Source organism: Squalius cephalus, assembly GCF_949319135.1.
Source record: "Squalius cephalus genome assembly, chromosome: 7".
Lineage (NCBI taxonomy): Eukaryota > Metazoa > Chordata > Actinopteri > Cypriniformes > Leuciscidae > Squalius > Squalius cephalus.
Window position 1 is genome coordinate 25,019,897 of NC_137128.1, and position 16,133 is coordinate 25,036,029.

Consider the following 16,133-nt stretch of genomic DNA (forward strand, 5'->3'; position numbering starts at 1 on the left):
GTTTGTATCCCCCAGAGTACAAAAACTTTTTTTAAGGTTAAGCCTTATCCAGTAAATCATGAACAACTGGTTGAGAGCCACTGTTTAACACCACATTTAAGAACAGCTCATTCAGGTTTCTTGACAGTCTGTTCTAAAGAGGTTAATGATTGAATAATCACAGGATGTCCTAATTGACTAGCTCTGTTGTATCTGCAATGGGGAAAAAAGTAATTTGGAGGTTTAAAAATATCCTGTTCTAGCACTATATAAACTACAAGGGTGTGCCACCTGCTCTTATGCCATTCTGACAAGGCACACTCAGTGAATTGTGTTACGGTACGCAGGTTAAGTGGTGTTTAAGGCACTTGCCCTGCAGCTACAAATGTGTTCTATGGCACCACAACCTGGTGACTCACTGCAACTGGCTGCGTTTCATCACGTGATGTTGACTACCGGTGAAATAACCGCAAGGATCGACCACAACCATAAACTCAATGCAGTGATTGTGCACAGACACAACATGTACCATCTTATGAGGCATAGAAGAAAAGCAACATTTAATAGGTATGTAAATCAATACACATCCTCACTCTGATAGGCAACCTCTGTTACTGCGTATAAACCCATAGACTCACGTCTTATTGGAGCTTTGCTATGATACACTTTACAACAGTGAAAAAGAAATCTGAGAAATGCCAACGGACTCCATTAGACTGGCATGGAGCGCACCGTAGAGAACAAACACTCTGAGAGGGCCATGGACACCCCGCCTGGATAGGAATCGTAGAGAGGGACACATTAGTGTTAAATGTTTTACTTGGAAAGGCACAAACTATGATTCCCAGGTAACTTAATCTAATGCGAAAAACAATAAAAGCACAATTTTGACCGAGAGCATCACTTTTGTCCCTTTGGTAGAGACCAGCCTGCTGTATAAAATGATCCCACGTCTGCCTTTATTTCTGTTGCTTCCTGTAATTGTCAATGCCAGAAATGCCAAACGGTTTGCTTTTTCCCCTCAAAAGTGCAATTCACAGAGGAGAGATCCCATGTGTTTCTCTCCATCTCCCACAGTACCTGAGACCAGCCACTGTGCTACAACATCATCATCCACATGGACAGGAAAAAAAAAAGAGGAAGTAAAAAAACAATGAAGAGAAAAAGAAACACTAAGAGTGGTTAAAAAATGTTCACACATTCTACGACATGAGTAAAACTGTTCAACTCAGGGAGAGCAGATCTTCAAAACAACTTTTTAAATTACAAAAACAAAAAGGAAAGACAGAATTTACATTGGTTTTTCTGATTCCTGTGTACGTTTCTCCATATATCAGTCAGCAGTCTTTCCCCACGTATTTTGATCCCATAAAAAAAAACAAAAGAAACAACAAGATCATGGAGCACATCACTCACTCATCCAGCCAGTGTGTCAAAGTGAACGGATGTCTGTGTGTCTGGTTGCCTTTTAGTTTTACTCAAATAATGGTTTTGCATGTCATCTAAAATACAAGTTTAAACAGTCCATCTGGTTTAAGTCACATAACATATATCATCTTACTTCTGACCACTAGTCTCTTCTGGTTTCCCACATTGTACAAATATATTTATTTGTTCCACTGAATCGTTTCCTTACAAAGAGTGTCAGAGCCCAGAGTGCTGAGGTGTGTCCTCTGAGCGGATGCCAAAAGTGAGGCAGTGAGTTTCTGTTCTGATGTGGAGCAGAGACAGAAAGGGATGGAGCTCCGTGTTTCAGCTCCCAAGTCCTTTGCTTTTATTTTTTTCTTTAAACGCACCAGTGACTTAACGTTTCAAAGATGTTCCTCCTCACTTGTGTCGCTGGAGCGCTTTCCTCTTCCTCCTCTTGAAAAAACAACAGCACCTGAAATGAGCGATAGCGTTAAAGACAGTTTTGCAATCTCCGCCCTTCATTCTCAAACTTGTCACACAGTCTAGTCAAGGTTTTGTTAGGCAGAGTTCAAAGCAAATTTGTTAGCAAGAGATCAGACTGCACAATTGTGTGCAGCTACTGTACATGTGACTGGTGCTAATATAACCAAAGCATAAATACATTAATGCTACAACAGTGCTTTGACCCACTGAAGCCCACGGCAACTCAAACGTTCCTCCTCTTTTAGATGAACAAGGAATTAACGGTAAAACTGAAAGTGAAATATTTCAAATATAATACATTTTATTATATAAAATTAATGAATCAATAACAAATGTATTTATTTATCAATTTTAAAAAGTATCTGTTCTTTACATGTTTAAAAATAGTTAAATGTAACAAAAAAAAATCATAAATTATTTTTAATATTTCAATTTCATTTTTTTAAACAAAGCCACTAATTTAAAAAAAGGGGCAGTTCACATGATTATAAATAGAAATTATTATTATTAAAATATACTAAGTGGTTAAATTAACAAATAAATTGATTTTTAATATAGATATTTATTCATCAGTTTGAACATTTTGATTAATAAATTGACAATTCCTTTTTTCATTTTAAAGGGGCAGTCCAAGCAATAAAACTGTAACATTTAGAATTTGTCTTTGATCATACACTATAAAATACCAAAAATTTAAATATAAAATTCTCATTAGCAATTATAATACCATAGCAAAAAAAATAATAGAACTATTTAAATATTTTAACTTTTTGAAATTATAAAGACCCCTTTTGGTGACAATCAAGTTTTTAATGTTTATATGTCTATGTGGTGTTTTTAATATGCTTTAAGACCAACCATGTGCAAATTCATAAGTCAACACCATTGCGGAGTATTTTCTCCTTAAAACTGCAGTTTACCAAAGACAGTCTCAAAAACGTCACAGACTACCTTGTAACCAATCACGTCACGAGGGGGGCGGGGCTTTAGCATATCATTAACTATTCTCTGAAGCAGGGGAGTCTCAAGAGAAGTTAGGTTATCCTGGTATATTTTTCTGTTGATATGAAAAATCGGGTACATTTAGCAATATAGCAGGTGAATTATGTATATAATGTATATTATGATGTTATGATGAACTACCGGTATATGCCTTTCTCCACTGGAGTTCTGAGTTGTTCAAAGCATTTGTAAGGATGCAGATTTTCAGAAGGCAGCTGTCTGACTCTGAGATGGCGAACGGAAACATGGTTTGTGTAACGTTAGCAGCACATTATTAGCTGTTTGATAACGTAGACAAGCCAAAGGTTAATCAAACAAACGACATTGTAGAGAGCGATACAAAAGACGCATTACCATTCTGATACATCGACTTGTAGATGAGCCTGTATAATTCGTTCTTCCACTTATGAATCAGTTTCTGGTAGCGCTGCACGCTTAAATCGCAATTTCCATGTAATCGCACTTAAACCGATTTGGTTAATCGCGATTATGAAATCGCAAAGGCTGCGATTATTTTTTATGCGCAGCTTGTCATTGATGTACGGCTCTGTAAACGCTGCTCCATCTGAAAGCACAGTGAGTTTGAGTCCCTTATAACGTGCATTTGATAAAGCAACACGCGTCAAACAGCTTTCCAAACAACATTTAATAAAATGCTTTTACTCCAAACTCACTTCATCACGACAGTTGACCATCCCTCTGTGAGATGATGGGGCTTCTTACACAGTCGTGTGGTTATTAGTCAAGTTTAATCAAAGCGTTTCAATCTTCTGTTTATTCAGCTACAGTAATTATGCCCGATAGGGATTTCATGTAACGCCCGTTTCACACATACTCCGTATGCGGTGCGTGTTGCGGTGCGTATGCGTTACGGGAGAAGCACGCGCTATAGTGCTTTCACGTGTTTGCAGTGCGTAACTGACCCATGGCTGTACCACAAACACATACTCACTATTTTTATTTCAAATCCAGAAGTTATCTGCAACTTTTATTAAAAAAAAATACGTTTTGTCAGCATTGCGATTCTCTTTGTACACATATACACTCTTTAATGGACGTATGCATGTTTAAACATAATTTAAACAACGTAGGCCTATTATTCCATGCATTACTTATATTAAGTTGCTCAAGCAAGTGGTCAAATATTTAACCATGTACTTATATTAATATCGCAAACATTTTTAATTAAAACTTAAAATTGACAAAAACCGCCGACTCTCATGCCTTTTCTTTTGCGTTTAAATTTTAATACAATAAATCTTGCATGTCACAAAGAACTTGTTTTTCCACCTCCACGAATGGGACAAGTGTTGTTCATTATGTCGCCTCGTTGAGGTAAAATGTAGTTTTCCTTGCTTTACCCCAATCTTAAAGTAAAAAGATGACTGTGAAAAAAGTTGTATTTAATTAAATACACTTATTACTACATTTTAATTAATTAAACGCATTTATGGTGAAATTACTACATTTTCAGGTCAATCTGTGTTCATTTTGACCACGAACCATGCGCTGTCACTTTAATTCAGCACGTGCAGCACAGCAAAAATAGACTCGTGCGGAAACGATCGCTGCACTGCTGTATACGCACCGCACCTGGAACGGATCGCCGGACCGCATCCGCGTGCAGTGTGAAAGCTCTGACCTGTTAACATGGGTACAGAAAAACAATACGCACCGCATACGCACTGCAAACGGAGTATGTGTGAAACGGGTGATACTTCATTTGCAGTGTGTGTATATATATATATATATATATTAATATATAAATCTATATAGAAGTAGCATTGAATAATACATTGTTTAAATTGTGTTTAAAACATCTATTAAATAGTGTACATGTGTACAAAGAGAATCGCAATGCTGACAAATTTTTTAAAATAAATGTTGCAGATAACTTCTGGATTTGAAATAAAAATAGTGAGTGTGTTTGTGGTACAGCCGTGGGTCAGTTACGCACTGCAAACGCAGCATATGTGAAAGCACTATAGCGCGTGCTGCTCCTGTACCGCATACGCACTGCAACACGCACCGCACATTTGGCGTGGGTGTGTGAGAGCGCCCTCTGGTGTTCAGATGGAGCAGCATTTATTACCGATATAGCAGCACTGCACGGACAAGCTGCGCATAAAATAATCGCAGCCTTTGCCAAATCGCGTGCGGTTTCGTTGCGATTAATTGTGCAGCCCTAGTTCAAACACATATGGCTGAATTAAAGCAGTGTTTCCTTGCCATCGTGTAGCATTTACTACATTAAAGCTGACCGAGTAGATAAGGTAGTGAGTGGAAGCAGGGCTAATTAGCATATTCATGGTTCTGCGAATACTAAATGAAGCAATTCAGTTACATTCAAGCTATTTTAAGGCATAAAAATAATTTTCACAGGAGAAAATGTTTAAATATGTAATTTTGGTGAGATTTAAAGGATAAAAGTATTGACTACAGGGGGACTTTAAATATTAAACAAAGTCAATGAATTATTAATGCTAATAATAATTAAGTAAATGACACATTAAAGCATTAGCATGTAGCCTTCAAATATTTAATTAAGTAAACATCGTTTTAAATGGGTTAGGTGAAAAGTAATATAATGAACAACAAATAAGCACATTACACGTACATTACACATACTTGTTACAGAACAAGTGGCAGGTCTGTTAGTCTGCATTTACATTTAATGCACACATCTATTTTGACATATCAGACTTTTTTCTCTCATCTGTTGCTATGGTTATTACTGTCAATCAACAATATCGGATTCAATCCTGCATTTAAATTGTTGTCCCTCCTGAAACTTTGCAGTGTGTACTTAGCAGCATTAAAAATGTAACTTTCATTCAAACTGTGAATGGGTTATGTACAGATGGTAAATAAAGAGAGCTCCCTCTATAATCAAGAGCGCTATTGAGCGTGTTGTGACTAATTTCTTAAACGCCTCTTGTTGGTCATTGCGTTCATGTGCTCAACATCGTCTACATCGCAAGGTTAGGTACTGCTGCTTACCAGTTGACATTCGCCTCAAACATTTGAGTAGTTAAACATCATAATTCAAAATACTTCTCTCACATCAAAAGTCAGCATCCCTGCACATAGCACTGCTACTAACGTTAACTGCTTCAGGGAGTGATAAACTCTTCATTATCGGCTAAAGGAAAATACAAGTACAAAAATATATATATTTTTTAATATAATTTTCCAGGACAACAACCAGATTTTCCAGGACATTTGACATTTTACAGGACTGGAAAATTAGTCATCAATTTTCCAGGTTCTCCAGGACGTGTGGGAACCCTAAGGATGTGTATTATGCAAACATGTACTTTTTAAAACAACTGGCAAACTTAAGACTCTTTAAATTGTCCTTACTTTGTATCATCGGCCACCTCCACCTCAGCAGGGGCAGTTATAGGGGCGTTTGAGTGTCCCGCCGTAGGATCGTCTGTATTCACTTCTCCATTGGTCGAGCTCATAACCTGAAGATTAATTTAAGGCAGCAGGCAATATGTTTTCAATATGGACTGGCAAAGATGAGTAATAAAAGAAAAACCACAGTACACAGGATTTATTTTGTCTAACTTGACCTGCATATTTAACAGTTCATGTAACTCAGATTGGGGCTATGTAACCAATTAAGGACACTTCTTTTTAATAATTAACCTGTTCAAAATCAGGTTGCTTAGCACCAACCAGGACGGTTACGAAGAAAGGGGGAGTGGGGGGGTGGAGGGGGGTATGTAAAATGAAAGAACCGTGCTTGGTTAGATAATGGAAATAAGCTGAAAATGAGTTTAGTTGGAATTCTTATTGCACTAACACATTATAAAAGAAGAGTTACACCCTGGATAACTGTATGTACACAAGAAAACACCCATTTGTCAAGCTTAACTACTTATATACAATATAAGCAGTATTTTCACACTGAGGTCACTAAATGTGTGTGTCACTATATAAGTGATGTGTGTTGGACAAGGGCGGAGAGAGGAGGAGACCATTTAAGTGTCTACAGCTGGAAGATGGACAGAGGTGTCTCAAGTGAGAGGACAAAAAGAAACAGAAAGACTAGAGAACAGAGAAAGGAAGAGATCGACACCAACAGCATGCAGTACTGCGCAAACACCCAGTACCTGGACAGAGCCCCCCAGCCTATCGGCCGTGAGGTGCGACCCTAGGAGCTCCCTGTTGGTCACGGGAGTGGGCTGGGACTCACTTCCTTTAGGTTCTGGAGACTGGCATGACAGCAATGGGGGGAAGGGGGTGGGAGGGTGGCAAAGGGCATAAGAGATGTTTTTGAAAGGAGGTGAGGGTGTAAAGAAAAAAGAACAGAAAGAGTTTAAAGAGGAACGCCTTCCATGCACAAGCAGACTGCTCTAGCTAACAGGATAGAGGTGGAAATAAAAGTGTGAGTGAAAAAACAAGAGCATGTGACATGCAGAGATGGAGAGGAAAGCTAAGCTCTTATCTTTCACAAACAGCTCATATAAAAATGTATAATGTAACAGATTTAAAGGGACTGTGACCAAGACATGGAAATACCACCACCTAAAAGAATGGCATTCAGCGTTTGAGGAAATGACAGATCTTCAGACTAGCAAAAAACTACTCTGGCTGCAGGAAGTTGTCTAAGGTCGGTTGATGAGTGAAAACAAACATTTACCACATACTGCTGACATGGGTTAAAAGAGTCATGAAACACTGAGATAACATTTCAAAAACTACACTGCATTAAGCAATGTTTTACCACAAATAACCAAAGAAAAGGAAAAACAAAACAAAAAAGAAACTAGTACTCTGTCCCATTCTTCCTCTTTTACATGAACAAGGAATTACCGCTAAAACTGAAGGTGCAATATTCAAATATAATAAACATCGCTTTAGAAAATGAAGAAATCAATAGTAAGTGAAATTTATTTCTTCAAATTGACAAATAAATATGTTTAAAATTGCTAATGTCTAAAAATAGTTAAATGTAACAAAATAATTAATAAAAAAAAAAACATTTAATGCAAATTAAAAATTTTATTTTTAAAACCAAACCACTAAATGAAAAAAGCGTAGTTTACACATGATTATTAATAGAAATTATTATTATTATAAAAAAAATATTAAATGATATAAATATGGATATTTATTTGTCAGTTTGAACCTTTTCTAATTTTAAAGTGGGATTCCAAGCAATGAAGCTAAAACCTTTATAATAGGTCTTTGATCATACACTATAAAATCTCAAAACAAAGAAAAAAAGAAAGAAAACGGATGTGTATTACACAAACATGTATTTTACATCGCTATCAACAGCATGAGGGTGTATCTCACCTGGTTTTTGGTCTGTGGTTGTGCTTTGTCTCTGCTGCTGGGTTGCAGAGGTGTGTCACTAGGCATGGGTCCTATTGGAGTTGGCTGCATAGACATGTATAGGAAACTCAACATCCATGTACAGGAAACTCAACATCCATGTACTTGCATCATATACAAGCGGTTTATGGCACGACATCCAAACAGACTTACCAGCGGCTTACCGACCCAGTCATATTCATAGTCAAAGACATAGCCATTTCTGTCAAAGAGGTCTGTAAAGAGCTTTCTCAAGTAGTCATAATCCGGTTTTTCAAAGAAATCCAGTCTCCGCACGTAGCGCAGGTAGGTGGCCATTTCTTCTGTGAGATGAAGTCAAAGTTAAGACAATGCACCGGAGGTGAGAATGCACGAGATATGTGGCCATTTGAAAAGAACTTGCTTACCGGGGAAACTCTCACAGAGCACTTCTATAGGGGTTGCCCTTTTGGTATCTCCAATTTTCTGATAGCGCTCCTTAAGTGTGTCAGCCTTAATGAATAAAATGGGACAGAACAAATATTAGAACATTTTGGGAAAAACAAAAATACATTTGTTCAATATATTGCCATCTTTTATACTAATAGTATTTGCAATGCATTTTACAGTCCATCCTGTTCTGCATAAACATACTGCATACTTATAATAACTTGGTAATAATTAGGTACTACCCCTGAACCTAACTCTAAACCTAACCTTAACCCATGTAGTTATTTTATATTATTCAGTATTTTCTTGGCTAAGTACACTGTAAGTGCACATACTGTAAAATACAGTGCAACAATAATAGTATTTTGACCAATGAATTTCCATGACCTCTCCTGTCATCCGTGATTGAAAAAAGAATTCAAAAAAGAATATCCTATAAAGACTACAAAGCTCACAAAGGAACATTTTTGAGAGCTAAGACTTTCAGAAAAATGTACTAAAGTTTTTTTTTTCTGCTGATATTTCCATATTTTCCATGACAGTGGGAACCATGTACTAGGCTAAATTATGATTAGCATGTGACATTTAACAGGAAGGTCACATAAATTTCAGTCTTTTCCCGCTTTAGCCTATAAAACCAGATAAAGATGTAACCAAACACATCGTGATTTTTTTTGGGTCTTCTAAATAGGTCAGCTTATCAAGGCTGTATAGCTATTGGTTATTCTGCTGACTTTTCATGATAGTGACAGATAATGGGGCCTGTCACTTTTTCAGACATTAGCCGAGTGAGATAAGACTCTCCGACCAGAAGGATACCATTAAAAAACTGTTACGAGAGTGAGAACTGAACAGAGGGGAAATTCTTATTAGTACAAAACGGCACAGAACTGATAAAATGCTTTAATCTCTCATATAAACCATAATCTGTGCTTTAAATATTTAAAGAAATGTAACAGAATAAAACAAACCACATTTTCTATAGTGGAAACACAGTCTTTCGAAACAAACTCTTAAATCAAAATGTATGAAGGCAGCAAACATTTCTTTCACTCCACCTACTACAATACCTTTAAGCCTTGCCAGGGTAGACTGCCCCGTAGAAAGTACATAAACATATGACCCAGCGCCTCCAAATCGTCCCGTCTGCTTTGCTCTACAAGAAAAAGACATGCAAAAAATGATGAAACTGCTAGGTACACTGGAATCTGTCTTCAGTCAGACAAAGAGTCTTAATATATATTTTTTTATGCATTTAGCATAAGAATCAATACAAATCTACGTTTTGTGGTTGAGCAAGCAGATTTGTGTCACTAACAGCTAAGCTAGGTTTTAAGACATACTTTAGTCTTTATCCCCCCATGAAATTCTAATAACCCTTCCTAAGCCCTGACAGAGCGAATCTTTCCCATGTCTGCGGGTCTTACCCTTCCCCAGGTGTGTGTTGATGCTCATGTAGCGAGCTGTCCCTGTTAAGCTCTTGTGCTCCCTGTAAGGGATGTGTTTTTTGGTCTCAGGGTCGATGTATTCTTTGGCAAGCCCAAAGTCGATGATGTGGATTGTATGTTGCCTCTTGGTCCCCGGCCGGCCCACCAAAAAGTTCTCAGGCTTAACATCCCTGTAGATCAGACTTCTTGTGTGTACATATTCCATCCGTGTGATCTATAATAGAGATAGAAGTCGTGTTAAAAAAAATAAATCTATTAGTTTAAACATCTTTCTTTCTCTCTCATGAGTAAACGATTACACGGACCAGCTGAATTGCGATCATGAGGACGGTCTTTAGGGAAAAGGTTCTGTCACAAAGGTCAAACAGGTCCTCCAGACTGGGGCCCAGCAGCTCCAGCACCATGGCATTGTATTTCCCACAAGGCCCAAAGTAGTACACCTGAGGAACACCCTCTGAACACACACATATATAGGCAGTTAGAAAACAAATCCACAGAGTTCAGTAATATAAATACAAACTGGCAATTTAGCAGCTTTAACTTCAATGGTAAGAATTAATAAGATTACGTAAAGACAGGAAACAATAATCTTTTGTTATGTGGTGTTCGGCACTCATATTGAGGTACACTACATTTGTGTGTATAATAGACATTATGGGGCAACAGATAAAAGGTACGGACTCTCAAATCTATTAGGCGATATGTTTAATTGGAACATGGAGAATATCGCAATTCTTTTTATACACGTTTGATTTTGATTATCACCGAACCTAAAGGCATAGGGATACATTCACAACCTAATTGGTATTGCCTATTTTGAGACAAAACAATGCTGTGTGCTGGGCTAAATGCGCTCGTTGTATTGTGCAAGCCTGCATATGATAGTATTTTGACCAGCTGAGAACTCGTGAAGAGCTTATAAAATGTGTAAAGTTCAGATGTCCAGATGGCAGCGTTCACACTTATTCAAATGAACCGCACTAACAGAGCAAACGCACCAGGGTTCATTTTAATCGAGCCAAAGATGCCAAGTGTGAACACAACACACCCTAAAAAGACCACACTGGTACACTAGTTTCCTGCACACTTTTTTGTGTCACGACTACAGTATGACAATGTTAAAACAATATATTTCAATAACACCTTTAATTTAAACCTCAGGAGCAGAAACACTGACATAGTTGTGGAGTTTGATTCATAAGCTAATCAGTTCTTTCATATTGTTCATTTCAATAAATAAGTGGAACAAATCATTTATCATCACTCAATATTCACATGAAATCTCCATGTGAATGTTTTCAGGCATTAAAATGTTTTAGTAAAAAAAGAAGCAGCTAAATTTAAATTGAAAATAATTCTTAAATCTAAATCTTTATATAATATAATATATAAAATGTCTATATCTAGTTTACAACAATGGCTGTTTGGTCAAAACAATGGTTCCAAAAAAACACCTCTTTAAGCCAAATTCTTAATTCTTTGGACCAAATTCATAATTCAGATCAGAAGTTACTCAAAATTCCTGGGACACATCTGAGTCAAAAAGGAGATTGCACTTTTGCTGTAGCAGCGCCTAAACTTTGGAACAGTTTGCTTAAACATAATAGAGACACTGCTACTGTAGAGGATTTTAAAGGACAACTTAAAAAAACATCTGTTTTCAATAGCTTTTAATCAGTCACAAAAAAAAAAAAAATTTGTGTGACACTGTAAAGCACATTGGTCAACTTGTGTTATTTTAATTGTGCTAAATAAATAAAGTTGCTATTGCTATAAACATATACATAAAATATTTTTAAAAGGCTGGATACATATCAAGATACATTTTTTTTATATTAAAAAGCCTTAATCTGGCCTGGTCACACTGTATAAGCACTAAAAGACTACCCCGAGTAACCACGAAGTCACGAACACACACAAAAATTAGATTCACAATAAAACTTCAGCATAGGAATGAGTAAATATTGAAATTGTACAGTGTCATGTTTTTCTAAAGCTCTCATGAAAAATGCATAGCAGAAAAAAAAGGGTCTGAGGCCTTAAAGGGATAGCCTAGTTCACCCAAAAATGAAAACAGCAAACGGCGAAAGACTAACCCTTGAGTTGCACAAAGTAATGACGAACGCGGTTGCCCAGCCCTGTTTGTTTGAACCGCAAGAGGCGTTAAAGCTTACGCTACTCATACATCCTACATCGTCAATGTTACTCTTTTGGTGTAAGTCGACTTGCGTATGCCCTTCTGCCGAACGCTAGTTATTTTAATCAATAAAGTTTTAAATATGGATATTTTTCCTACACGAACTTCATGAGAACGAGCTTCACTTCAGAAGGCCTTTATTAACCCCCCCGAGCTGTTTCGAGCACCTTTATCAGGGATAGATGCGCTTTGATGAACTTTCAAAAACAAAAACCCATTGACTCTCACTATAAAGCTTGGAAGAGCCAGGGCATTTTTTAATATAACTCCGATTGTATTCGTCTGAAAGAAGAATGTCATATACACCTAGGATTGCTTCAGGGTGAGTAAATCATGGGCTACTATTCATTTTTGGGTGAACTCTCTCTTTAATTCTAGGAACAGAGATCAACAGTAGTGAGAGACGCAATGCTTCAACCAGCAACCCTAGGCTTTATCTGATCTGAGCAAAATGCTTAATGACATTCTCTTATTGATGAACACATTCTGAATAGGGCTGTCAAACGATTAATCGCGATTAATCGCATCCAAAATAAAAGTTTGTTTTTACATAATATGTGACCCTGGATCACAAAACCAGTCTTATGTTGCACGGGTATATTTGTGGCAATAGCCAACAAAACATTGTATGGGTCAAAATTATAGATTTTTCTTTTATGCCAAAAATCATTAGGATATTAAGTAAAGATCATGTTCCATGAAGATATTTTGTACATTTCCCACCTTAAATATATAAAACATTTATTTTTGTGAATGGATGCAGCACTATCGCCAATAGAAATGGACAACTTTAAAGGCGATTTTCTCAATATTTCGATTTTTCTGTACCCTCAGATTCCAGATTTTCAAATAGTTGTACCTCGGCCAAATATTGTCCTATCCTAACAAACCATACATCAATGGAAATATTATGTATTCAGCTTTCAGATGATGTATAAATCTCAATAAAAAAAAAATACCCATAAGACTGGTTTTGTGGTCCAGGGTCACATATATGTGTGTGTACAGTAGTGTATAATTATTTTCTATATATAAATACACACACATGCATGTATATATTTAAGAAATATTTGCATGTATATACTGTGTATATATATTTATATTACGTATAATTTATATTATATATAAATATTTTATATATAAATAACACATTTTTCTTAAATATATATGCATGTGTGTGTATTTATATATAGAAAATAATTATACTCCATACACACACATATATTATGTAAACACAAACTTTTATTTTGAATGCGATTAATCGCGATTAATCGTTTGACAGCTCTAATTCTGAATAAATCACTTAATTGAAATAAACTATGTTAACCTGCCATATCTTTGAATACAAGTTAACCTTTTTCTGTCCTGCAAGTCTTATCAAACGTTGTGTGAAAAAGACACAGCAAGTAGAGCAATCGATGCACAGGAACCACAGCCTGTGCTGATTATATTCATCCTCTGTGCTGAAAAGAGGATGTGGACAGGATGAGCTAAAAGAAACTACCGATTGTAAATAGGATGTGAACAGCATAAGCTCTACAACAAATAGGCCTAACTGGTCTGAATATGGGTGCTAAACTGTAAGATTAAAAGTAATAAAAGGAAAATGGATAGAAGTACAGCCTGTTACTTACCCGAGTTGCCCAACTGTTTGTAAAACCTGTACTCGAGGTGGAGCTGGGGTGCTCTGGATTTGATTGGCTCCTATAAAAGAGTAAAATTAAATGACAAAAACATAAGTTTTGGCGTTCCTGTAAAGTAAAAGTAAAAAGCCAGTTTTAAACATTGGTTTTAGGTTCACATGAAAGCTGCAAACCATAGTCAGATAACTGATGTGGTCCTTATTATGGGTGTTTTGGGTTACGTATTGCAGTGGATCACTATAATCACAATAGTGACCAATGAAATTTCACAGGCAAAAAAGGTCAATAGTATAGTGATGTAAGCACAACATGATGCAAAATATTTCACCCTCAAACAAAATTCCCCATTGTGTGGATTCCTATTGAAATTACTCGATTTCGACCGTGACAATTTGCAGAACAAAGGTAAATGTACCTTAAGGAAGTTGCCAAAACTACTAATTACATGACTGGCTTCTATCATTAGGATATTGCTCTGCATGGTAGTCATCACTAAGGGTGGTCCATTTAGTTTTTACATAAATAATGTAAGTGATAGAATGTGTACGTTCGTGTTCAGTTAAGTGCAGGATCGAGTCATCTGTGGCATCAGCAGCTCTGAGCATGCGGAGAAAAGTGCTGCTAAGCAGGAGCCAGAATGGAAGAGCCAAATAAATATATAAATAAATAAAAACAGATTGCATAAAGGCCACAGGATGTATTAAATACCCAGCAGTGGAGAGTGAGAAGCACAACAGTGTTACTCTATTAACATGCATTTCCAGCACGAGTTCACACTGATAAATGGTCATATCAGGAGCAACGTCAAGACTTTATTTAGTACCAGTAATTGTATAATACAGCCTTTATGTAGCTTCTTCAGAGAGGATATTTGTCTAGTTTAACAGAATCAGTACCACAAGGAACATGTATGTATCGACCTTTCACGTCACAGCAAAATGAAAACCTGAAATTGATGTTGTAGTATCTCCATGAAGCTGCGTGTTTCAACAGACCTATACTTAACTTGCTTCACTCTTATTACAAAATGTTTAGCTACATTTCATTAAAGTGTGATTAAGGATCTCATTACAGCATGTAAAGGTGAGACCAAGGAGCTAAATGACAAAAATAAGAGTCTCACTTATGCGATCACACATTTCTTTTAAAGCAGAACAGTTGGCAACATGGAAAATGTAATAATGAGAGAAATAAATGAGACTTCTGCAATGTGGTGAGACTCAAGAGAATTTGTATATTCACAGAATACATCACACTCAACACTCAAAATGAGGCTGGCTGGCGTTGCTCACGAACAATGTGGGTGGCTACTAAAATGTCCCTAGATAATATTCTAATCACTAATTTATCTTTCCTTATATGCATTTCCGATATGCATGCTTGAAACCAAATCCAATTAAAATACTGATATGGAGGAGCAATTTTTCAATGTTTATGCATGGCTTGCATAGCAACAAACCAACAAAAAAATGAATGTCCTTCTAAATGAGAAGGCCAGGCACCATTTCCACACTGTGACTGACCAATCATAAAATTGGGGTCTGTAAGATTTTGTAATGATCTGAAAGAAGGATCTAATGCTCACAATTGCTGCATTTATTTGATCATAAATTCAGTAAAAACTGAGAATAACTTTTTAAGTTCTAAATATATTTTAAAATGTAATTTATTCCTGTGATGGCAAATCTGAATTTTCAGCATCATTACTCGGGTCTTCAGTGTCCCATGATCCTTCAGAAATCATTCTAATATGCTGATTTACTACTCAAGGAACATTTTTTTGTAGAATATATATATATTCTCATAACATTCTATTTTGGTGTTTATTAAAAGTATTTTTTTTACTGCTTTCAGCTACCAATAGGAGTGCATTACTTTCACCTCTTTTTAACAAATTCTAAAGACCTTCCCCACAAAATAAATTTAAAAAGATCTAAGGATCGTGTCTGATCTTGCCAATCGCTGATCAGACAATCAGAAATGGGAGAAATACATCTTGCAGCATAAAAGTATGTTTTACCACACTGAACCCGCCAACACATCTCAAAGGATTCCTGTTCAGCACTTCTTGTTTTTACATGAATATGCTTATTTGCAAGTTCACGCACTTGTAAAACAAGTCACAATGGCAGAGAAATATGCATCTTGAAGAGTCAATCTTTTGTTAAATAACGGAGTATATTCCGCACCAGAGGTTACTGCAAGAAAAGAATT

General features: G+C 36.5%; 1 protein-coding gene across 4 annotated transcripts in view; it reads right to left on the bottom strand.

Annotated features, from left to right (window-relative positions):
- Positions 1-506: 506 nt before the first annotated feature.
- The window catches only part of csnk1g2a (casein kinase 1, gamma 2a), a 16,883-nt gene continuing 1,256 nt past the window's right edge, over positions 507-16,133 (bottom strand). Inside the window, exons 1-10 of one of the 4 annotated variants that reach the window (XM_079877409.1) lie at positions 13,911-13,975; positions 10,385-10,533; positions 10,059-10,293; positions 9,702-9,787; positions 8,610-8,694; positions 8,377-8,522; positions 8,185-8,268; positions 6,996-7,097; positions 6,238-6,344; positions 507-1,861 (exon numbers count right to left, since the gene is read on the bottom strand). In XM_079877409.1, coding sequence (XP_079733535.1) covers positions 1,807-1,861; positions 6,238-6,344; positions 6,996-7,097; positions 8,185-8,268; positions 8,377-8,522; positions 8,610-8,694; positions 9,702-9,787; positions 10,059-10,293; positions 10,385-10,483 — 999 coding nt within the window. In that variant the 5' untranslated portion in view covers positions 10,484-10,533; positions 13,911-13,975 and the 3' untranslated portion in view covers positions 507-1,806. Of the gene's footprint in view, positions 1,862-6,237; positions 6,345-6,995; positions 7,098-8,184; positions 8,269-8,376; positions 8,526-8,609; positions 8,695-9,701; positions 9,788-10,058; positions 10,294-10,384; positions 10,534-13,910; positions 13,981-16,133 lie in introns of those variants that run through there. The other 3 variants (XM_079877408.1, XM_079877410.1, XM_079877411.1) reach the window with 3 other exon arrangements.